General features: G+C 48.7%; 2 protein-coding genes across 2 annotated transcripts in view; one reads left to right on the top strand and one right to left on the bottom strand.

Annotated features, from left to right (window-relative positions):
• The window catches only part of supt6h (SPT6 homolog, histone chaperone and transcription elongation factor), a 37471-nt gene extending 17965 nt beyond the window's left edge, over window positions 1-19506 (bottom strand). Inside the window, 23 exon segments of the mRNA XM_041851413.2 lie at window positions 2674-2841; window positions 3128-3265; window positions 3956-4091; window positions 4315-4391; window positions 4878-4995; window positions 5077-5219; window positions 6039-6234; window positions 7675-7829; window positions 10330-10480; window positions 10675-10804; window positions 11199-11306; window positions 11599-11753; window positions 12327-12469; window positions 12660-12749; window positions 13569-13682; window positions 16240-16341; window positions 16449-16707; window positions 17144-17225; window positions 17349-17550; window positions 17868-17941; window positions 18078-18248; window positions 18409-18516; window positions 19367-19506. Coding sequence (XP_041707347.2) covers window positions 2674-2841; window positions 3128-3265; window positions 3956-4091; window positions 4315-4391; window positions 4878-4995; window positions 5077-5219; window positions 6039-6234; window positions 7675-7829; window positions 10330-10480; window positions 10675-10804; window positions 11199-11306; window positions 11599-11753; window positions 12327-12469; window positions 12660-12749; window positions 13569-13682; window positions 16240-16341; window positions 16449-16707; window positions 17144-17225; window positions 17349-17550; window positions 17868-17941; window positions 18078-18248; window positions 18409-18505 — 3009 coding nt within the window. The 5' untranslated portion in view covers window positions 18506-18516; window positions 19367-19506.
• Window positions 19507-19667: 161 nt separating this feature from the next.
• On the top strand, window positions 19668-23690 carry LOC121541995 (stromal cell-derived factor 2). Its single transcript, XM_041851414.2, has 3 exons — window positions 19668-20021; window positions 20119-20315; window positions 21052-23690. Exons 1-3 carry the CDS (start codon window positions 19847-19849, stop codon window positions 21352-21354), a joined length of 675 nt encoding a protein of 224 aa, XP_041707348.1. The 5' UTR covers window positions 19668-19846; the 3' UTR covers window positions 21355-23690.
• The last annotated feature ends 439 nt before the right edge of the window (window positions 23691-24129 follow it).

The following is a 24129-nucleotide window of genomic DNA, read 5'->3' as shown; positions in this document are numbered from 1 at the left end:
AGAAAGACACACGGCCGGACAGAGAGAGACACACGGCCGGACAGAGAGAGACACACGGCCGGACAGAGAGAGACACACGGCCGGACAGAGAGAGACACACGGCCGGACAGAGAGAGACACACGGCCGGACAGAGAGAGACACACGGCCGGACAGAGAGAGACACACGGCCGGACAGAGAGAGACACACGGCCGGACAGAGAGAGACACACGGCCGGACAGAGAGAGACACACACACGGCCGGACAGAGAGACACACACACGGCCGGACAGAGAGAGACACACACACGGCCGGACAGAGAGAGACACACACACGGCCGGACAGAGAGAGACACACACGGCGGACAGAGAGAGACACACACACGGCCGGACAGAGAGACACACACACGGCCGGACAGAGACACACACACACGGCCGGACAGAGAGACACACACACGGCCGGACAGAGAGACACACACGGCCGGACAGAGAAAGACACACGGCCGGACAGAGAGAGACACACGGCCGGACAGAGAGAGACACACGGCCGGACAGAGAGAGACACACGGCCGGACAGAGAGAGACAGACGGCCGGACAGAGAGACAGACGGCCGGACAGAGAGAGACACACACACGGCCGGACAGAGAGAGACACACACACGGCCGGACAGAGAGAGACACACACACGGCCGGACAGAGAGAGACACACACACGGCCGGACAGAGAGAGACACACACGGCCGGACAGAGAGAGACACACACGGCCGGACAGAGAGAGACACACGGCCGGACAGAGAGACACACACGGCCGGACAGAGAGACACACACACGGCCGGACAGAGAGACACACACACGGCCGGACAGAGAGAGACACACACACGGCCGGACAGAGAGAGACACACACGGCCGGACAGAGAGAGACACACACGGCCGGACAGAGAGAGACACACGGCGGACAGAGAGACACACACGGCCGGACAGAGAGAGACACACGGCCGGACAGAGAGACACACTACGGCCGGACAGAGAGACACACACACGGCGGACAGAGAGACACACGGCCGGACAGAGAGACACACACGGCGGACAGAGAGAGAACACACACGGCCGGACAGAGAGAGAGACACACACACGGCCGGACAGAGAGAGACACACACACGGCCGGACAGAGAGAGAGACACACACACGGCCGGACAGAGAGAGAGACACACACACGGCCGGACAGAGAGAGAGACACACACGGCCGGACAGAGAGAGCACACACGGCGGACAGAGAGAGAGACACACACACGGCCGGACAGAGAGAGACACACACGGCCGGACAGAGAGACACACACGGCCGGACAGAGAGAGACACACGGCGGACAGAGAGAACACACGGCGGACAGAGAACACACGGCGGACAGAGAGACACACACGGCCGGACAGAGAGAGACACACAACGGCCGGACAGAGAGACACACACGGCCGGACAGAGAGACACACACACGGCCGGACAGAGAGAGACACACGGCGGACAGAGAGAACACACGGCCGGACAGAAGACACACACGGCCGGACAGAGAGAGACACACGGCCGGACAGAGAGACACACACGGCGGACAGAGAGACACCACACGGCGGACAGAGAGAGACACACGGCCGGACAGAGAGACACACGGCCGGACAGAGAGACACACACACGGCCGGACAGAGAGAGACACACGGCCGGACAGAGAGACACACACGGCCGGACAGAGAGACACACACGGCCGGACAGAGACACACACACGGCCGGACAGAGAGAGAGACACACACACGGCCGGACAGAGAGAGAGACACACACGGCGGACAGAGAGAGAGACACACACGGCCGGACAGAGAGAGACACACACACGGCCGGACAGAGAGACACACACACGGCCGGACAGAGAGAGACACACGGCCGGACAGAGAGAGACACACACACGGCCGGACAGAGACACACACACGGCCGGACAGAGAGACACACACACCGGCCGACAGAGAGACACACACACGGCCGGACAGAGAGACACACACACGGCGGACAGAGAGACACACACACGGCCGGACAGAGAAAGACACACGGCCGGACAGAGAAAGACACACGGCCGGACAGAGAGAGACACACGGCGGACAGAGAGAGACACACGGCCGGACAGAGAGAGACACACGGCCGGACAGAGAGAGACACACAGCCGGACAGAGAGAGACACGGCCGGACAGAGAGAGACACGGCCGGACAGAGAGAGACACGGCCGGACAGAGAGAGACACGGCCGGACAAAGAGAGACACGGCCGGACAAAGAGAGACATGGCCGGACAGAGAGAGACACACGGCCGGACAGAGAGAGACACAGCCGGACAGAGAGAGACACACGGCCGGACAGAGAGAGACACACGGCCGGACAGAGAGAGACACACGGCCGGACAGAGAGAGAGACACAGCCGGACAGAGAGAGACACACGGCCGGACAGAGAGAGACACAGCCGGACAGAGAGAGACACAGCCGGACAGAGAGAGAGACACAGCCGGACAGAGAGAGACACACGGCCGGACAGAGAGAGACACAGCCGGACAGAGAGAGACACAGCCGGACAGAGAGAGACACGGCCGGACAGAGAGAGACAGACGGCAGGACAGAGAGAGACACAGCCGGACAAAGAGAGAGCAACAGACAAAAAGAGACACACAGACCTTGAGCAGGTGTGATCCCTTCCTCAGTCCGAGGCCACAGACGAACTGCACCAGGCTCTGTGTGTAGGGGTGAGAGATGGCTCTGTTCACATCCACCCCCACCTCGTTGACCCGGTTTATAAACTCACAGTACAGAGCACTCAGCAGGTCCTCCTTTACTACATGCTCCTGGGAGGGGAGGGGTACAAGTCTTAGTGTACAATTAAATTAATGTCCCCTTCAGTACCTGCAAAGGCCACTTAAAGGACAACGCCATCCCAAAACTATCTTTTGGTATTCGTTTTATTAGTCCATTGTTGATATAGTCCCAAAATGTTTTGCTTGTCAGCAATCAAGTTTTCAAGATGTATGACTTTCAAAATACAGAAATACAGCCGGTACGAGTATTGATACCCTTGCACAGAATATCCTTGATCAGATGAATCCTTCCCTGTACACACACACACAGTCTCACCTGTAGAGGGTGTAATTTGAGGCAGAGGATGTCTTCGTCTGTGCTGCAAACCTGAGCGTACTCCACAAGGGGATCCTGAATCTTCCTGGCTACTGACACAGCCTGGCGCAGCAGCGGAGGGTAGTCACGGAAGTCCATCTGGGGGGGAAGAGAGAGAGAGAGAGAGAGAGAGAGACAGAGACAGAGAGAGAGAGGGACAGAGACAGAGAGAGAGAGGGACAGAGACAGAGAGGGACAGAGAGAGAGACAGAGAGAGAGAGAGAGAGACAGAGAGAGAGAGAGAGAGAGAGAGAGAGAGAGAGAGAGAGAGAGAGAGAGAGAGAGAGAGAGAGAGAGAGAGAGAGAGAGAGGGGAGAGAGAGAGAGAGAGAGAGAGAGAGAGGAGAGAGAGAGAGAGAGAGAGAGAGAGAGAGAGAGAGAGAGACAGAGAGAGACAGAGACAGAGAGAGACAGAGAGAGACAGAGAGAGAGAGAGAGAGAGAGAGAGAGAGAGAGAGGGACAGAGAGAGAGGGACAGAGAGAGAGAGGGACAGAGACAGAGAGGGACAGAGAGAGAGAGAGAGAGAGGGACAGAGACAGAGAGGGACAGAGAGAGAGAGAGAGAGAGAGAGAGAGAGAGAGGGACAGAGAGAGAGAGAGAGAGAGAGGGACAGAGAGAGAGAGAGGGAAAGAGGGAAAGAAAGTCAGGAACATGGTTAGATTAGTGTCATCAGATGCAGCTATGTATTCATGCTGCAAGTGTCCAAGTAAACTTGATTTATTGCAGTTCATGTGGACTGTGTGTATGAGTGTGTGTGTGGTGTGCTGTGTGTGTGTACAGTGTGTGTACCTGAGACTTGGTACTGTTCATGTAGAGCATGGACAGTTCGTTGTCCACCAGCTCCACTCCCACAGCAGGCAGAGAAGACTCCTGCTCCAACTCACTCACTGTCCTCTTAATGTCCTCCATTATCATGTGGGCGTCCCTACACACACACACACACACACACACACACACGTGCGATTAGTTCCTAGGCATGAGACAGAATACCCATAGAGAAATAAGAGGTTATGTCTGAACGTGCCAAATAAGAAAGGCTTGTTTTAGAAACGAACAGGGCAGGTGTCCAAGTGCTGGTCTGGGAACAAAAAGCTGTTTTGCAGCCTTCCAGGAGGGTGTGAAAGAGAGGTAGAGGGAGGGGAGCTCACCTATTCTCCCCGGCAACAGCCACCACGTGAGGCTTCTTACTGGTCAGGAACTTCTTCAGGTTCTCAATGTCCTGCAGCTGAGGAGACAAAACACACCATCAGATCACTATAATACAGGTAGACTAGCGGTTAAGAGCGGTGGGCCAGTAACCGAAAGGTTGCAGGTTTGAATCCCCGAGCCGACCAGGTGAGAAATCTGTTGATGTGCTCTTGAGCCAGGCACTTAACCCTAATTGCTCCTGTAAGTCGCTCTGGATAAGAGCGTCTGCTAAATGACTCAAATATGACTGTAATACAGCCTCAAATCAAATCCACTGAGATCAGCAATAAGGTTTCCCCCATAGCAGCCTGTAGGTCAGCTGACATCAAAATGCTCTATTGAAACCAACTGAAGCCAAATGATTTAAATCAGGAGGCAACAGAGCTAGGCTAATTAATGGAAGGGGAAACACCGGAAAACACTTCATACAACATCCTCGATGAGGTGATGAGGATAACTGCTTATGATACGATGGGATAGGGAGGGAGGGAGGGGAGATTCTTGTCGTCCGTCTGCTCTGTACCTTTTTTTCCCTCTCGTCCTCCTTCCATGCGTTCCTCCTCTTCAGGAAGTAGGGCAGACGGAGGAAGTCCACCACCTCTCCCTCTCCATTGATAAGAGAACAGAACACTGGCGCATCTCTATGGTAACAGAATGGTACCGTTTAGTTATCATTCATTGAAACATCCCACAGACACCCGCCACAGACACCCGCCACAGACCTGCTGTCTGCGAAGGCCACTCCCAGGACTCTGATGCCTTTTCCTTGACTCTCGTCCATCAGATCATCATCCTCCTCCTCCGCCTGCTGGTCTGGTCTGTAGGGAGCCACCTTCAGCCAGTTATACAGCCTCCTGCAACACGACTGGACGGACACACAATATCACAGGGTCAACAAACCTACACCTTCAGCCAGTTATACAGCCTCCTGCAACACGACTGGACGGACACACAATATCACAGGGTCAACAAACCTACACCTTCAGCCAGTTATACAGCCTCCTGCAACACGACTGGACAAGACACACAATATCACAGGGTCAACAAACCTACACCTTCAGCCAGTTATGCAGCCTCCTGCAACACGACTGGACGAGACACACAATATCACAGGGTCAACAAACCTACACCTTCAGCCAGTTATACAACCTCCTGCAACACGACTGGACAAGACACACAATATCACAGGGTCAACAAACCTACACCTTCAGCCAGTTATGCAGCCTGGTGCAACACGACTGGACGGACACACAATATCACAGGGTCAACAAACCTACACCTTCAGCCAGTTATACAGCCTCCTGCAACACGACGACGGACACACATATCACAGGGTCAACAAACCTACACCTTCAGCCAGTTATACAGCCTCCTGCAACACGACTGGACGGACACACAATATCACAGGGTCAACAAACCTACACCTTCAGCCAGTTATACAGCCTCCTGCAACACGACTGGACGGACACACAATATCACAGGGTCAACAAACCTACACCTTCAGCCAGTTATACAGCCTCCTGCAACACGACTGGACGGACACACAATGTCACAGGGTCAACAAACCTACACCTTCAGCCAGTTATACAGCCTCCTGCAGCACGACTGGACGGACACACAATATCACAGGGTCAACAAACCTACACCTTCAGCCAGTTATGCAGCCTCCTGCAACATGATCTACCTTAATGATGTTGTCCTTGGCCTCTGCGATGAGTTTGTTCTTGAGTTCCTTGGCCATCTGAGGGTACAGGAACTGTGTGAGGGACCTCTCTATGGCCAGGGTCCTCTGTCTGTTCCACTCCTGGACCTGGTGACTGAACTCATCTCTGTAGTAAAACTGCTTGATCTCATCAAAGTACGTCTGGTCACCTGCAACCCTGGGAGAGAGAGGGGAGGGGTGGCAGAGAGAGACGGAGAGGGGAGAGAGAGGGGAGGGGTGGCAGAGAGGAGAGAGAGGGGAGGGGTGGCAGAGAGAGAGAGAGGGAGGGGTGGCAGAGAGAGAGAGAGAGGGGAGGGGTGGCAGAGAGAAACAGAGAGGAGAGAGAGAGGGGGGAGGGGTGGCAGAGAGACGGAGGGGGAGGGGTGGCAGAGAGAGACGGAGGGGGGAGGGGTGGCAGAGAGAGACGGAGGGGAGAGGGGAGGCAGAGAGAGACGGAGGGGAGGGGTGGCAGAGAGAGAGGGAGGGGTGGCAGAGAGGGGGAGGGGTGGCAGAGAGGGGAGGGGTGGCAGAGAGAGACGGAGGGGAGAGGTGGCAGAGAGAGAGAGAGGGAGGGGTGGCAGAGAGAGAGGGAGGGGTGGCAGAGAGAGAAGGAGGGGAGAGGGGAGGGGTGGCAGAGAGAGACAGAGGGGGGTGGCAGAGAGGGGAGGGGGTGGCAGAGAGAGAGAGGGAGGGGTGGCAGAGAGAGAGAGGGGAGGGGTGGCAGAGAGAGACAGAGGGAGGGGGGTGGCAGAGAGAGAGGGGAGGGGTGGCAGAGAGACAGAGGGGAGGGGTGGCAGAGAGAGAGGAGGGGGTGGCAGAGAGAGACAGAGGGGAGGGGTGGCAGAGAGAGAGAGGGGAGGGGTGGCAGAGAGAGAGAGGGGAGGGGTGGCAGAGAGAGAGGGGAGGGGTGGCAGAGAGAGACAGAGGGGAGGGGTGGCAGAGAGAGAGGGGAGGGGTGGCAGAGAGACAGAGGGAGGGGTGGCAGAGAGAGAGGGGAGGGGTGGCAGAGAGAGACAGAGGGGAGGGGTGGCAGAGAGAGAGAGGAGGAGGGGTGGCAGAGAGAGGGGAGGGGTGGCAGAGAGAGACAGAGGGAGGGGTGGCAGAGAGAGAGGGGGAGGGGTGGCAGAGAGGGGAGGGGTGGCAGAGAGAGACGGAGGGGAGAGGGGAGGGGTGGCAGAGAGAGAGAGGGGAGGTGTGGCAGAGAGAGACAGAGGGGAGGGGGGTTGTGAGTTTGACCATTCAGAGACTGAGTCTGTAACTCATGAGTTTAGCCCATAGAGATAGAGGTCTCATCTTTTTCATCTCTGCCATTATAGCAGCTGTGACAGCATGGGAAGCACCATTGAGGCTGTTTTGAAGTAGTCCATTTTCTTCTATACGATTGGCTGATCCTTCCTGATGAAAGGGTTGTACATGACTCCAACAGGGTCACTAGGAGGCATCAGCCAATGAAGTTGGAAGTCCCACTCAGTTGACTACATTAAAATGGTGGAAGCCCTCAATGGTGCTGCCCATGGTAATACGGCCTTTTGGCCCCTAGAGGCCTCTATCATTCTCTATGGTTTGGCCCTCCCTCTTACCCTTTGACCCCTATGAGGTCGATGCCACCCCGCCTTACCCTTTGACCCCTAAGAGGTCGATGCAGATGTCTATGGTGAGAAGCCCCTCCTCCTCAGCCTGGCACATCTTTAAGAACTGATCTCCGTTCAGCTCCTTCACTGGCTTGTTCTTCAGGTACTTGAAGGAGTAGCCAAAGTGGGCCTCATCCATGTCCTATAACAAACCGGAGTCAGGTCAACATGGCATGAGCACAGCAAAGAGGACAGTCTTAAACCATTTGTTGCAGGAGTCAAATTAATACGACATGGTATTCGAAACCCTTACATGAACTTTAAAATTGTATAATACCAATGTGCTGTTGTATTGTCTGCATTTTTTTGGTAAGTGTTTGTTATGTTGGCTGTTGTCTAAAGACAGGTCTCACTGATCATTTGTTATACATGTTAGATCAGCACTGTATCACAGGTTAGTTCCTTCTCAGTTAAACAATAGTAAAGCAATTGTGATGCAGAGGAAAGCATCTGCTCTAGATACCTACTGTGGTAGAATTACATTATGTTAAATCACATTACTTTTATATTAGAATGTATTCCTTTATTAGTACTTTCACAATGTCTGTTCTTCCGAGAGGAGCCTCTGAGGCTTGACGCTGACAGTAGATTAACAATGGCTTGGTGATAAGACAACACTCCAATCCATTAGTAGTGTGTGTGTGTGTGTGAAATGCTGGTCTCCCTCCAGGTTATTAACGAACACTGGACTTGTTGCATTAGTATTTCTGTATAAACAAGTAGTAAATGACCTATAGACAGATATTTGGCGCCATGTAAATCTTGCTGTCTGTTGCATGAGAGCACAATGTACCTTTGTATAATTTCACATATCCTACCATTCAAAAGTTTGGGGTCACTTAGAAATGTCCTTGTTTTCGAAGGAAAAGCATTTTTTTTTGTCATTAAAATAACATCAAATGGATCAGAAATACAGTGTAGACATTGTAAATGTTGTAAATGGCTATTGTAGCTGGAAACTGCTGATTTTTAAATGGAATATCTACATAGGCGTACAGAGGCCCATTATCAGCAACCATCAGTCCTGTGTTCCAATGGCACGTTGTGATTGCTAATCCAAGTTTATCATTTTAAAAAGGCTAATTGATCATTAAAAAACCCTTTTGCAATTATGTTAGAACAGCTGAAAACTGTTGTGCTCATTAAAGAAGCAATAAAACTGGCCTTCTTGAGACTAGTTGAGTATCTGGAGCATCAGCAATTGTGGGTTAGATTACAGGCTCAAAATGGCCAGAAACAATGATCTTTCTTCTGAAACTCGTCAGTCTATTCTTGTTCTGAGAAATGAAGGCTATTCCATGCGAGAAATTGCCAAGAAACTGAAGATCTCGTACAACGCTGTGTACTACTCCCTTCACAGAACAGCGCAAACGGGCTCTAACCAGAATAGAAAGAGGAGTGGGAGGCCCCAGTGCACAACTGAGCAAGAGGACAAATACAGAGTGTCTAGTTTGAGAAACAGGCGCCTCACAGGTCCTCAACTGGCAGCTTCATTAAATAGTACCTGCAAAACACCAGTCTCAACGTCAACAGTGAAGAGGCGACTCCGGGATGCTGAACTTCTAGGCAGAGTTGCAAAGAAAAAGCCATATCTAAGACTGGCCAATAAAAAGAAAAGATTAAGATGGGCAAAAGAACACAGACACTGGACAGAGGAAGATTGGAAAAAAGTGTTATGGACAGACGAATCGAAGTTTGAGGCGTTCGGATCACAAAGAAGAACATTTGTGAGACACAGACCAAATGAAAAGATGCTGGAGGAGTGCTTGATGCCATCTGTCAAGCATGGTGGAGGCAATGTGATGTCTGGGGATGCTTTGGTGGTGGTAAAGTGGGAGATTTGTACAGGGTAAAAGGGATCTTGAAGAAGGAAGGCTATCACTCCATTTTGCAACACCATGCCATACCCTATGGACAGCGCTTGATTGGAGCCAATTTCCTCCTACAACAGGACAATGACCCAAAGCACAGCTCCAAACTATGCAATAACTATTTAGGGAAGAAGCAGTCAGCTGGTATTCTGTCTATAATGGAGTGGCCAGCACAGTCACTGGATCTCAACCCTATTGAGCTGTTGTGGGAGCAGCTTGCCCGTATGGTACGTAAGAAGTGCCCATCAAGCCAATCCAACTTGTGGGAGGTGCTTCAGGAAGCAGGGGGTGAAATCTCTTCAGATTACCTCAACAAATTGACAACTAGAATGCCAAAAGGTCTGCAAGGCTGTAATTGCTGCAAAGTTTGAAGGACACAATTATTATTTCAATTAAAAATCATTATTTCTAACCTTGATAATGACTACATTCCCTATGCATTTTGCTATATTTTCTATTCGAACTCATTTCATGTATGTTTTCATGGAAAACAAGGACATTTCTAAGTGACCCCAAACCTTTGAACGGTAGTGTATCTGTTCTTTGTCACGAGGACTCAAGACTATATAGAGTTGTAACCTAACCCTGCTTATTTGGTCCTTAACTCTGCACCATTGGGTGACCGTTAACGCTCCATTACTGCAGTAATTATTAATAAAGTTTGATGGTTTTGAAGAAATCTAAAAAAGTCTCTCCTTTGATTAGAATAATTACCACGACACTACCATAAATAACATGAATACTGTTAGTGCCTTGTCTTGGTTCCTGTACCTTCTTTCCCTTCTTGGTGGGCTTGATGTTGATCTTGGCTCTCTCCTGGAATGTCTGTCTGAGGACGTGTCTCACCAGAGGCTCTCTGGCAATCTGCATCGCAACCATGTAACGGGTCCCCTCCAACACCGCCTCAGGGCTGTTAAACTGACTACACACACAGACAGAGGGAGAGGTAGAGGGGTTAGTGTGTGTGTGTGTTTACCTGCAGACGTAGTCTTTGGCCAGCTCTATAGAGTAATGGGTCTTACCCTGCTGTGTGTGTGTGTGTTTACCTGCAGACGTAGTCTTTGGCCAGCTCTACAGAGTAATGGGTCTTACCCTGCTGTGTGTGTGTGTGTTTACCTGCAGACGTAGTCTTTGGCCAGCTCTATAGGCTCGGCAGGGAACTGCTCTGTCTCGTGACGCTGGTAGCTGTCTCTCAGATTCTCTCCAAACTGCTCTGGAGTCAGACCAAACTTCTTAGCCAGGCCATCTGAGAGACAGAGAAATAAATAAAGAGCAAGATAAATAAAGAGAGAGAGACAGAGAGAGAGCAAGAGAGCGAGAGAGCGAGAGAGACAGAGACAGAGAGAGACAGAGCGAGAGAGAGAGAGTGAGCAATGGCATTGTGGTCCAAGATCAGTAAGACATTTTGTGAGAACCTGAAGCGAAGCGTCTAGACATTAACATTCATATTTGAACATGTCAGCCTCCGCTGAATATGAAAAGGATGAGACAGATTGCCAGAAGTAATGTCTTGAGGCAGAGCAGGGTGTATTTTCTTCCCATTTCACGTCAAGCCCCTTTCATCCGTCACAAGCCCAATGAAGTCAAGCGTAGGTCCCATTAAGAATGGATAAATAGACGAGAGGTCAGAGGTGACTCACCGAGCCCGGCGCTCTGACAGATGCTGTACATGTCTCTACGAGATGCCAGCTTCAGGTCCGGCCCCTTCTCTTCCTCCTCCTCCTCTTCCTCCACCTCTTCCTCCTCACCTGAAAGGAATGGGAAGAGACATGATGTGTGGAGGGTGGAAAAATCACACAAAAAATACAAAAGATGGTTGTTCAAAAGGTGTTGTTATTTTACGTCATACAAAAATGACACCTTTCTTTGATATTTTAGCCATCTGTCTCAAGGTGTAACGTCAAAGAAATAAGGAAACATCGGAATCCTCTTGGCAGCCATTTTGATCTAGTTATCAAATCATTTCTGGGTAACAATATAGATATTTACCATAATAGTCATCAGTTATAATTCTCAACAGTTGTCAACATGGCGTCCTACCTTCCTCGTTAACCTCAATCTTCTTCTTCATCTTCTTCTTCTTCTTGCTGGCGGCCTTGGCTGCGTTCTGCATCTTGGGGATGTCTCGGCCGTAGTACAGCAGGAAGTGGCTGTACACATCACTCAGCTCATCTATAGACTGGACGTCCTTCAGTCTGCAGGGGTGGAGGAGAAGGGAGAGAAGGAGAGGAGAGGATTGGATCGGGGAGGGAAACAGACTAGCTGGACTTTACTAAATGGGTCTTGTCTTCTGTGAAGACATGGGGATATGAGGCTTCTGAACTTTGATGTACCATCATGTTATGGGAAATCTGAGTCAACTTCCTAGACACAGACTAAGCCTAGTCCTGAAAAATATATAAAGAAAATCTCTGCTTCATCTGTGTCCGGGAAACTGGCCCCTAGTGCATTACAACCCTAGAGCTCACGTCGTGGGAAAGACCACCATCTCATCAAAAATGGCATTGATTCCTGAACTTCTATATCAACAATATCCCTTCTCTGTCCTTTTAAAGCTGTTGCTTCAAGTTTACACAATGTACAGGATCGAGCTTGTCAATCACGGGTCCCACTGACCGCCTTAATATCACTGTTCTCCTATGGCCCTGTGTCTAGATGTACGTACCTCTACATGGATACTTATACTGGTCAAAAGTAGTGCACTATATAGGATAGGGTGCCATTTTGGACGCAGTCCATATCTCCTCTGACCCTGTGTGGAACCGTACCTCTCCATATCAGCCGTGTCCAGGGGTCTGATGCCGTCAGCCAGGGGTTTGTCAGGGTCGGCAGAGATCTGCTCATACTGGTACCCCTGCATCCTCCGGAACAGACGCGTCAGGTTCTGCTTCCTGCTCTTCAGCTGGCACCACTGAGGTCAGGGTGGTCGAGGGACAGGAAGTGGGTCAATACGAGGACAAACAACAATGGAACGAGGCTTTTGGATTATAGTTGTAACAACCTAAGCCACGGTAAGCCACGGTGACTATCTGCTGGTAAACACAGAGGTGTGTGAGCCTCAAGGTCAGATGTCAAAGGTTGTGATGAGGTCATCCCTTTACCTTCTCATCCCACTGCCAGACCTTCCACAGGTCGTTGATGTTGAGCTCCGGTTCCACGTACTCCTTCCTGTAGAATGCGATGAACGGAACCTGGAGGGAACAGAGAACGTAGAGGAGGTAAGAACAGAGACAAACACACACACTGTTAGAACCTTAGCCACTACACACACACAGTTAGAACCATAGCCACTACACACACACAGTTAGAACCTTAGCCACTACACACACACACTGTTAGAACCTTAGCCACTACACACACACTGTTAGAACCTTAGCCACTACACACACACACAGTTAGAACCTTAGCCACTACACACACACAGTGTTAGAATCTTAGCCACTACACACACACACACACACACTGTTAGAACCTTAGCCACTACACACACACACTGTTAGAACCTTAGCCACTACACACACTGTTAGAACCTTAGCCACTACACACACACACACTGATAGAACCTTAGCCACTACACACACACACACTGATAGAACCTTAGCCACTACACACACACACACACACTGATAGAACCTTAGCCACTACACACACACACTGTTAGAACCTTAGCCACTACACACACACACTGTTAGAACCTTAGCCACTACACACACACACTGTTAGAACCTTAGCCACTACACACACACTGATAGAACCTTAGCCACTACACACACACTGTTAGAACCTTAGCCACTACACACACACTGTTAGAACCTTAGCCACTACACACACACACTGATAGAACCTTAGCCACTACACACACACACTGATAGAACCTTAGCCACTACACAAACTGTTAGAACCTTAGCCACTACACACACACACACACACTGTTAGAACCTTAGCCACTACACACACACTGATAGAACCTTAGCCACTACACACACACGTTTAGTATCAAGGCAGTGTACCTCAAAATGCTGATTCCTCATGAAGTTGAGGGCCTCCTTAATCTTGGCGATGGTGCTGGGACCCTTCCTGCTGAAGTTAGTGGTGGTTCCTCTGTCCAGGTAATCTGTACTCTCCTGAACACACAGAAAACAGTTGATCATTTTTAAACAATGAGAGTAAGGTCTGTGCTGTTCATGTGTTGTATGATACTGAGGGTGAGGTACTGAATGAAGAATATGAAGTGGGATATGGAGTGAGGAATTGGGCTGTTGGTTGTCTGTGTGTTGTCTGTAAGTTAAAACTATTTTCCCTCCTCCAAAGGACCATTCTATTGATAAGATTTCATGAAAACCCCAAAAATCATGTTCTTTCTTTGTCCTGGTTTCATATGGAATCACTCTACAGTAGGTCAGTGGTTATTACCTGTATAGACATGGTGGGAGGGGCTGAGGTACTGTGTTTGTAGTCAGTGTGTTTGTAGTCAGTGTGTAGTGTGTGTTTGTAGTCAGTGTGTATGTAGCGTGTGTTTGTAGTCAGTGTGTATGTAGCTTGTGTTTGTAGTCAGTGTGTATGTAGTCAGTGTGTAGTGTGTGTTTGTAGTCAGTGTGTAGTGTGTGTTTGTAGTCAGTGTGTTTGTAGCGTGTGTTTGTAGTCAGTGTGTATGTAGTCAGTGTGTATGTAGCTTGTGTTTGTAGTCAGTGTGTAGTGTGTAGTGTGTGTATGTAGTCAGTGTGTAGTGTGTGTTTGTAGCGTGTGTTTGTAGTCAGTGTGTATGTAGTCAGTGTGTATGTAGTCAGTGTGTAGTGTGTGTTTGTAGTCAGTGTGTATGTAGTCAGTGTGTATGTAGTCAGTGTGTTTGTAGTCAGTGTGTATGTAGTCAGTGTGTATGTAGTCAGTGTGTTTGTAGTCAGTGTGTATGTAGCGTGTGTTTGTAGTCAGTGTGTATGTAGTCAGTGTGTAGCGTGTGTTTGTAGTCAGTGTGTATGTAGTCAGTGTGTAGCGTGTGTTTGTAGTCAGTATGTATGTAGTCAGTGTGTAGTGTGTGTGTTTGTAGTCAGTGTATAATGTGTGTTTGTAGTCACGCGTGTGTATGTAGTCAGTGTGTAGTGTGTGTTTGTAGTCAGTGTGTAGTGTGTGTTTGTAGTCAGTGTGTATGTAGTCAGTGTGTTTGTAGTCATTGTGTAGCGTGTGTTTGTAGTCAGTGTGTAGTGTGTGTTTGTAGTCAGTGTGTATGTAGTCAGTGTGTAGTGTGTTTGTAGTCATTGTGTAGCGTGTGTTTGTAGTCAGTGTGTTTGTAGTCAGTGTGTAGTGTGTGTAGTCAGTGTGTAGTGTGTTTGTAGTCATTGTGTAGCGTGTGTTTGTAGTCAGTGTGTTTGTAGTCAGTGTGAAGTGTGTGTTTGTAGTCAGTGTGTTAGTGTGTGTTTGTAGTCAGTGTGTAGTGTGTGTTTGTAGACAGTGTGTATGTAGTCAGTGTGTAGCGTGTGTTTGTAGTCAGTATGTATGTAGTCAGTGTGTATGTAGTCAGTGTGTAGTGTGTGTTTGTAGTCAGTGTGTAGTGTGTGTTTGTAGTCAGTGTGTTTGTAGTCAGTGTGTAGTGTGTGTTTGTAGTCAGTGTGTATGTAGTCAGTGTGTAGTGTGTGTTTGTAGTCAGTGTGTAGTGTGTGTTTGTAGTCAGTGTGTTTGTAGTCAGTGTGTAGTGTGTGTTTGTAGTCAGTGTGTATGTAGTCAGTGTGTAGTGTGTGTTTGTAGTCAGTGTGTATGTAGTCAGTGTGTATGTAGTCAGTGTGTGTTGTGTGTGTTGTGTGTGTTTGTAGTCAGTGTATAGTGTGTGTTTGTAGTCAGTGTGTAGTGTGTGTTTGTAGTCAGTGTGTATGTAGTCAGTGTGTAGTGTGTGTTTGTAGTCAGTGTGTAGTGTGTGTTGTGTGTGTTTGTAGTCAGTGTATAGTGTGTGTTTGTAGTCAGTGTGTAGTGTGTGTTTGTAGTCAGTGTGTATGTAGTCAGTGTGTAGTGTGTGTTTGTAGTCATTGTGTAGCGTGTGTTTGTAGTCAGTGTGTAGTGTGTGTTTGTAGTCAGTGTGTATGTAGTCAGTGTGTAGTGTGTGTTTGTAGTCATTGTGTAGCGTGTGTTTGTAGTCAGTGTGTTTGTAGTCAGTGTGTAGTGTGTGTTTGTAGTCAGTGTGTTTGTAGTCAGTGTGTAGTGTGTGTTTGTAGTCAGTGTGTAGTGTGGTCAGTGTGTAGTGTGTGTTTGTAGTCAGTGTGTTTGTAGTCAGTGTGTAGTGTGGTCAGTGTGTAGTGTGTGTTTGTAGTCAGTGTGTAGTGTGTGTTTGTAGTCAGAGTGTATGTAGTCAGTGTGTAGCGTGTGTTTGTAGTCAGTGTGTTTGTAGTCATTGTGTAGTGTGGGTTTGTAGTCAGTGTGTAGTGTGTGTTTGTAGACAGTGTGTATGTAGTCAGTGTGTAGCGTGTGTTTGTAGTCAGTGTGTAGTGTGGTCAGTGTGTAGTGTGTGTTTGTAGTCAGTGTGTAGTGTGTGTTTGTAGTCAGAGTGTATGTAGTCAGTGTGTAGCGTGTGTTTGTAGTCAGTGTGTAGCGTGTGTTTGTAGTCAGTGTGTAGTGTGGTCAGTGTGTAGTGTGTGTATGTAGTCAGTGTGTAGTGTGTGTTTGTAGACAGTGAGTAGTGTGGTCAGAGGTTCCTACCTGCATGGAGATGGTGGGGGTTGAGAAGGCGTTTCTGTAGATCCACTCTGCCTCTTCCTCCAACTCATCATCCTCAGCAGGCTTCACTGGGATGGAACGCAGCTATTGGACAGATCAGAGGGAATAGGAAACACATACACGGCTTCATTAAGATATCACAACTATATTCCAAGGACACAGGAGGGTGAAACAGAAACACACAACCCTACCTGGAACCTCTCTGGCATGTCTGTGGACCGGATCTCGTTGTCCTGGTCAGTCATGTGACTACTCTCCAGCTCGCTGGGCTCGTACAGCTCGAAGATACTCTTCCTCCCCACCCTCCTCTTCGTCGGCTTCTTGGGCCGGTCCCAGCCCTCTTCATCCTGGTCCTCCTCCTCTTCCTCACCCTGTTCATACGCACCGTCAGCGTCGAACTCCGCAAAGTCAAAGTCACCGCCGAAGATCTCCTGAGCTTCCTGGAGGGCTCTGTAGATGGGCGGAGAACAGAGGGAACAGGTGAGCATTCAAAATATACTGCTCTCAATAGTTGTTCAGCATTTTCTATGTTGGAAGGAAACCACTAGGACGAATGGGATAGTATACAGTTCTGTCTACACTAACCCTGAGGAGGTGAGTGAACACCATCCCTAACCCTGAGGAGGTGAGTGAACACCATCCCTAACCCTGAGGAGGTGAGTGAACACCATCCCTAACCCTGAGGAGGTGAGTGAACACTAACCCTAACCCTGAGGAGGTGAGTGAACACCATCCCTAACCCTGAGGAGGTGAGTGAACACCATCCCTAACCCTGAGGAGGTGAGTGAACACCATCCCTAACCCTGAGGAGGTGAGTGAACACCATCCCTAACCCTGAGGAGGTGAGTGAACACCATCCCTAACCCTGAGGAGAATGAACACTCACGCGTCCGTGTATCCTGAGAACTTCTTGCCTCTCTTCTTGGTGATAGGCTGGCCATCGTCGTCCACGATAAAGTCGTCAATATCTGTGGGAGATAAAAACAGTGATTTTCAGAGCCAGGAAGTGTTCAGCCAAAATGATGCATAATGCCATGTCCTGGAATATGTTCAGATATTAAAATGTGTAACATTATCATAATCAAAAGTACCCGACTCCTCCTCTCCCTCCTCTTCCTCTTCTTCGTCGAGGCGTTCACCATGGCGACGTAGAGGCGGGTCGACGGTCTCTCCCTCCTCCAGCTCCCCCTCTCCGTCCTCGTCGTCTCCTCTGTGGAAGATCTCGTCTGCGATCTGATCTTTCTCGTCATCTTCATCATCGTCCATCGTCTTCACGCGGTCATACTTCTTCTTCTGTCAGGACCACAGAGGATGGAGAGAGAGGTTTAAACTGGGGTCCATGTCCTCACAGAGGATGGAGAGGAGGGGGAGAGAGGTTTAAACTGGGGTCCATGTCCTCACAGAGGATGGAGAGGAGGGGGAGAGAGGTTTAAACTGGGGACCATTTCGGTTATGCGTTCATATGATACTTGAATGTGTGCCATTACTAATGCCGATATAGGATCAATTTAGCCTTTTAGATAATAATTATCTGATAATAATTGAAGTGATTGCATACCCTAACCCAGAAAGGAAGTGACTGCTAACCCTAACAGGAAGTGACTGCTTACCCTCCTCTTGACTTTGACCCCCAAGTTCTCCTCAATGAGGTCCAGATCATCATCATCCAGGTAGTCATCATAGTCTGGGAGGAGGGAGAGAGAAAGAGGTGCCACAGAGCAGAAATTAGCTTCCATAAAATTGCTTTCATTTATCTACTAGGCAAGACTATGAGTTTTTTGGAATGAAAACTCTCTAACAGCCCTGAAGCCCTAACTCACTGCGTTTCTTGCGCCTGTGTCTGACTTCATCCTCTGAGTCACTGCCGCTGCCCGCTCCTCCGCTCTTCTTTTCTTCATCTTCCTCATCTTCATCCACATCATCGTCGATGAGCCCCATCAGGTTCCCGTGCTCATCCTGGTCCTCTGTGTTTAACTCTTCCTCTTCTTCCTCTGTTGGGGGAGGAGGAAGAGTTAAACACACATGCAAACACATTTGCTCATAAACACTGATGAAGACATGCAAGGGCGGAGAGACATTCATGCGTCACACTCACACCTTCTGATGATTCCATAAGAAATCAGTAAATTGTAATCATGTGCTCAAGCTCACCATCATCCATAAACGCCTGCGTCTTCTTGGGCTTCAGGTCTTTCTCTTCAAACTCCTCCTCTGACTCCTCAGCCTCGCTATCGATGAAGTCAGACATGTCTGCAAGGCCTGGACACACACGCTACAGTTTAACACAAGGGTTCGCACTAAGAGAGAGAACATTTGAATCATATATTCCGAGAATATTAGTCTCAGAGTTGCTTTAACAGTCTTGCTGTCAGTTTAAAAGATGCACAAAACCAGGAAAGCTAGAGAATGCAGGGTTGATGGAGACGCAAAGAGGTCACTAGCATGGCATTGGATCCCGCGCAACAACGTTCAGAAGAGAGTATCGTGGATGGATTGCGTAACATAACGAGTTGCGCGATTCTGAAACAATGTTCAATCAGATGATTGACGTCTCACGCACACAAAAGACAAGAAAACAGCGGTGAACAGAAAAGACAAACAACACACTTAAGATAGTTACGGTTAGTTATCGTTAGGAAACCAATGTTGCTCTAGTATACTTGGTTTCTGGCCAACATTCTCTACTGTTTTATAGAATGCTTACATAACTAGCTAACTATGTTTTTTCTTAGTTTTGAACTTCGCATCAAAGTGGCTAGCTAGCTATCTACCCATGCTAACTGGCTAGCAAGCACAAAACCTGCATTAGCTAGCTAAGTTAAACGTGAGGGGCTTTCGATAGCCATGTGGCGATTTTCAGTTGTTATATTACCAAGACACGTTGATAATGAACTCTGAATTGTGTATCCTTGACTTCAGTTAGCAATTTGTTTTGTTGCTAAATCAAGGTAAGTTACTGGGCGACAACAACAAGGCCCCTGTAGCTAGTTAGCTAACAGCACGTTAACAAATTAGCTAGGGGGACAACAGTCAAGGCTATTGTTCCCATGTTTTTGGCGGGGGATTATTTCACTGGACACCAAACTCCTTTGTAAAAAAAATAACTTACTTCTCCCTGCGACGATACTTGACCTAAATCCTTGAAATGTCGAAGGATATGTTGCTATGCTATATTTTCGTGCAGCTTCTAATAATAAAAATGGCTGATGAATAGCGGCGTGTTGAATTCCGGTGGTAAGGAAACTTCCGACGCTGTGTGAACGTTTTTTTGCTCGTGGAGCTCATCCACTTCCTCTGGTGGACAATAGTGGAACGTCAAGTCCTTCGACCACGTTCCGCAGCGATAAAAGGAAAATAACGAACTAACAAGTATTGATTTCAACGTAAACAAACGAAATAGACTCATAAATATTTCTAAGTTATAACAAACCCGCAAAAGTCCCATCACTTCTTAGTAAAGTATTGAATCTGCAATGACGAATCTGCGCCAGCAGGGGGAGCTGTCATATCTCCTTCACCACTGTACCATTTTGATGACGTAGCATAAACTAATGTAAATCGCGGAGTTGAGTGGCAGCTGCGAGCGGTAATGGATAACTGTACTGGTCATTCACAGTTTTTATTGAGCTCTTTCTTATTAACATGTTTATTTGGGCTATCGCTCGGGACAGACCTGAGCTTTGTGACTTGCGGCTCGGTCGTGAAGCTGTTAAATGTAAAGCACAATGTCAGACTGCACTCTCACGACGTGCGCTATGGCTCAGGTGAGTCAATGTGTACTTGTTAGCTAGCCAGCCAGCCTGTATCTTGGATACAGAGAAATGGAAATTAGCATGACGGTGTGTTTGTGTGTCCTGCCAGGCAGCGGGCAGCAGTCAGTGACAGGGGTGACCACTGTGGAGGACAGTAACAGCTACTGGAGTGTACGGGGAACCAGTGGGGGCCTGTGTCACCGGGGGACTCCCATTAACTGTGGTCAGACCATCCGCCTCACACATGTCAACACCGGACGCAACCTGCACAGCCATTACTTTGTCTCCCCGCTTTCCTCCAACCAGGTCAAGGGAAACATCATGTTTGCGACCCAAATTACACCCTATTCCCTATTTAGTGCTCTACTTTTGACCAGGGCCCATATGGCTATGGTTAAAAAGGGCTCTGGTCAAAAGTAGTGCACTGTATAAGGCTACTCAACTCTTACCCTACGAGGTCCGGAGCCTGCTGCTTTTCTGTTCTACCTGATAATGAATTGCACACACCTGGTGTCCCAGGTCTAAATCAGTCCCTGTTTAGAGGAAACAATGAAGAAATGCAGTGGAACTGTCTTCAAGGTCCAGAGTTGAGTTGGAAGGGAATAGGCTGGCATTTGGGGGAAAAAGCCTATGTCGATATTAGTTTATTCTGTTTTGAAACACTTTAGCCTGGCTCACTGTGTGGAGATAAGTGTATCACCATGTGTCCCAAGAGGTCTGGACCTTTATGGCACAGGAGGTTGTGTGGTGTGTTATCCTTGACCTGTAACTTCAGGGATGCTGGATCGAGCCCCTGCTCTCTGTCCCCCTCAATCACTAACTACAATACCAAAAAGATATCTCATTGTATGAATGTTCATGGTCATGGTTTCTCTGACTCTCTCTCTCTCTCTGACCCACTATCTCTCTCTGACCCCCCCTCTCTCTCTCTCTGACTCTCTGACCCCCTCTCTCTCTCTGACCCCCTTTCTCTCTCTGACCCTTTCTCTCTCCCTCTCTCTCTCTCTCTGACCCTCTCTCTCCCTTTCCCCCTCCCTCTCAGGAGGTGAGTGCGTTTGGTGAGGAGGGAGAGGGAGACCACCTGGATGAGTGGACGGTGCAGTGCGGAGGGGCGGTGTGGGAGCGCGAGGAGGCCGTCCGCTTCCAGCACGCCTCCACCGATGCATTGCTATCGATTACGGGGGAGCAGTATGGCCGGCCCATCCATGGGCAGAGGGAAGTGCACGCCATGACAGGCCCCAGCCAGCACAGCCTGTGGAGGGCCATGGAGGGGGTTTATATGAAGCCCAGTGAAAGCCCACTAGGGAACAGGGACTACAGCCATCCTCTACACACAGAGTTCTGATTCAATCTGACTACAGCCATCCTCTACACACAGACTGACTACAGCCATCCTCTACACAGACTGACTACAGCCATCCTCTACACATAGACTGACTACAGCCATCCTCTATACAGACCGACTACAGCCATCCTCTACACAGACTGACTACAGCCATCCTCTACACAGACTGACTACAGCCATCCGCTACACAGACTGACTACAGCCATCATCTACACATAGACTGACTACAGCCATCCTCTACACAGACTGACTACAGCCATCCTCTACACATAGACTGACTACAGCCATCCTCTACACACAGGCTGACTACAGCCATCCTCTACACAGACTGACTACAGCCATCCTCTACACAGACTGACTACAGCCATCCTCTACACAGACTGACTACAGCCATCCTCTACACACAGGCGGACTACAGCCATCCTCTACACAGACTGACTACAGCCATCCTCTACACACAGGCGGACTACAGCCATCCTCTACACACAGGCAGACTACAGCCATCCTCTACACAGACTGACTACAGCCATCCTCTACACAGACTGACTACAGCCATCCTCTACACACAGGCAGACTACAGCCATCCTCTACACAGACTGACTACAGCCATCCTCTACACAGACTGACTACAGCCATCCTCTACACACAGGCTGACTACAGCCATCCTCTACGCAGACTGACTACAGCTATCCTCTACACAGACTGACTACAGCCATCCTCTACACAGACTGACTACAGCCATCCTCTACACAGACTGACTACAGCCATCCTCTACACAGACTGACTACAGCCATCCTCTACACACAGAGTTCTGATTCTCAACTAACCTGACCTGGCCCAGGTAACGCTTAGCTAACTATAACTACGCTCTATACCATTTTCTTCTCTCTCGCTCTCTCTCTTCCCACCCAGAGTTCTGGTCTACACTACTCTGGCCTCTGCCCCCCTGTATCTGCCTACCTGTCTCTTACTCTGCTCCCTCTGCTTTGAGGACACAGTCATGCACAGTGGATCTAATCTGGGGATCGCCAGGACAACTACAGAACTCTCTGACCAATCAAAACCATTCTCTGTCACCTGACCTCATCAACAGAGACTATTTGATACACTAAACAAATGCTGCTACAAGATGTAGTAAATATCATTTTCTATCTCCCCTCCACACACCTCTTCCCAACATGGTACTCTCCCCTCCACACACCTCGTCCCAACATGGTACTCTCCCCTCCACACACCTCTTCCCAACATGGTACTCTCCCCTCCACACACCTCTTCCCAACATGGTACTCTCCCCTCCACACACCTCTTCCCAACATGGTACTCTCCCCTCCACACACCTCTTCCCAACATGGTACTTCAACATAGACATCTAAATGTATCTGAGACACCAGATCAAAAACAGCTAGTGATTTTATTGTTCTGTATGTCAGAGGTGCTACATGGCCATTCTTCTACTGTCTCTAAGACGATGTGCCGGTCCATGTCTGACTGGAAAAGAATAGATTTGGGTAAATATTACTTTATTGCTCCCCAGTTATACATTTCGTATCATATGATCAACTACAGACATTACGGTCCATATAAATTCTGCAGGTTTGTGTTGATTGCTAAATGGAGGACAATGGAAGGTTATGCTTATTTCAAGAAACAAGCCTTGTTTTTATTAAGGTTGTAGATGCAAAACAGCATTGTTGCGTTACCTTTATTACACTATAGTTTTCTCTACTATTCGAACAAGTGTAATTGTATTAATAAAGAGGAGCAATTTGATCCGTTTTAAAATAAACATTTTAATCCTAGCAGACGGCCTATCACCACGGTTCCAACGACACCCCTTCTCTTCTTTACCATGAACAAGCAGTGTTTCTTTGTTTTGACTTTTGATTTCCGTTTAATTCCGTACAGTATTAAATATCCCTTCCATTGACGAAGCTGAATCGAAGCGTACCAGCTTTCTGTGTCCACTACAGTATTATGTCACAGTCAGTGGTAGGAGTCGATTCCATTCAGGCAATTCAGAACCAGAACCATCATTCCAATTTTAAGAACTGGAACAAACATCCCCATTGAAAATGAATGGCACTTTTTGATTCTAGAATGGAATTTCTCAATTCACCTTCTAAAACGAACAGAATTGGATTGGAATTGACCCCAGCCATGTTGTTAGTGTCCCAGGGGTTGACAGCTACAGCCTGTCTTGTCTGACCTGGTTCCTACACAGTGTTTTCTATCAGCTGTCTGTGAGTGAGTGTTCATCCCAACACACAGCTTTGTTTTCAGAAGACTTGTACATGATTGTAATAGATACCTCAGATTAAATGGATGTTTTGTGCTTACCAGTGTTATGTTCTCCGTCTGTCCCTGGTTGATGATGTAACTCGTTTGTATAGGCAAGTCAGGAAAGGTCTTCTCTCTTCAGATTTCTACCCACTTCATCAATGGCTCTTAATACTGTTTATTACAGAGACAGGGAGAGAACATCACTTAAAGTGATGCTCCAGAGCTTTTGTGTAATTTCAGCCAGAAGTTTTGAAAGTAGTGCTCACGTCACGAGGCAAAACGTTTCCCTGAAAATTGTGCCACCTCCCGAGTGGCGCAGTGGTCTTAGGCACTGCATCGCAGTGCTAGCTGTGCCACTAGAGATCCTGGTTCGAATCCAGGCTCTGTCGTAGCCGGCTGCGACCGGGAGACCCATGGGGCGGCGCACAATTGGCTCAGCGTCGTCCAGGGTAGGGGAGGGAATGGCCGGCAGGGATGTAGCTCAGTTGGTTGAGC

This window comes from Coregonus clupeaformis, chromosome 27 (genome assembly GCF_020615455.1).
Source record: "Coregonus clupeaformis isolate EN_2021a chromosome 27, ASM2061545v1, whole genome shotgun sequence".
Lineage (NCBI taxonomy): Eukaryota > Metazoa > Chordata > Actinopteri > Salmoniformes > Salmonidae > Coregonus > Coregonus clupeaformis.
This window is presented reverse-complemented; position numbering and strand designations above follow the sequence as displayed.

What these genes read in the sequence shown, in the direction of transcription:
- LOC121541995 (XM_041851414.2), top strand. Translation starts at nt 19,847, where the DNA reads ATGGATAACTGTACTGGTCATTCACAGTTTTTATTGAGCTCTTTCTTA. An exon ending in CGACGTGCGCTATGGCTCAG is followed by an intron (nt 20,022 to 20,118) that starts GTGAGTCAATGT and finishes GTGTCCTGCCAG; the next exon opens with GCAGCGGGCAGCAGTCAGTG. An exon ending in CCCCGCTTTCCTCCAACCAG is followed by an intron (nt 20,316 to 21,051) that starts GTCAAGGGAAAC and finishes CCTCCCTCTCAG; the next exon opens with GAGGTGAGTGCGTTTGGTGA.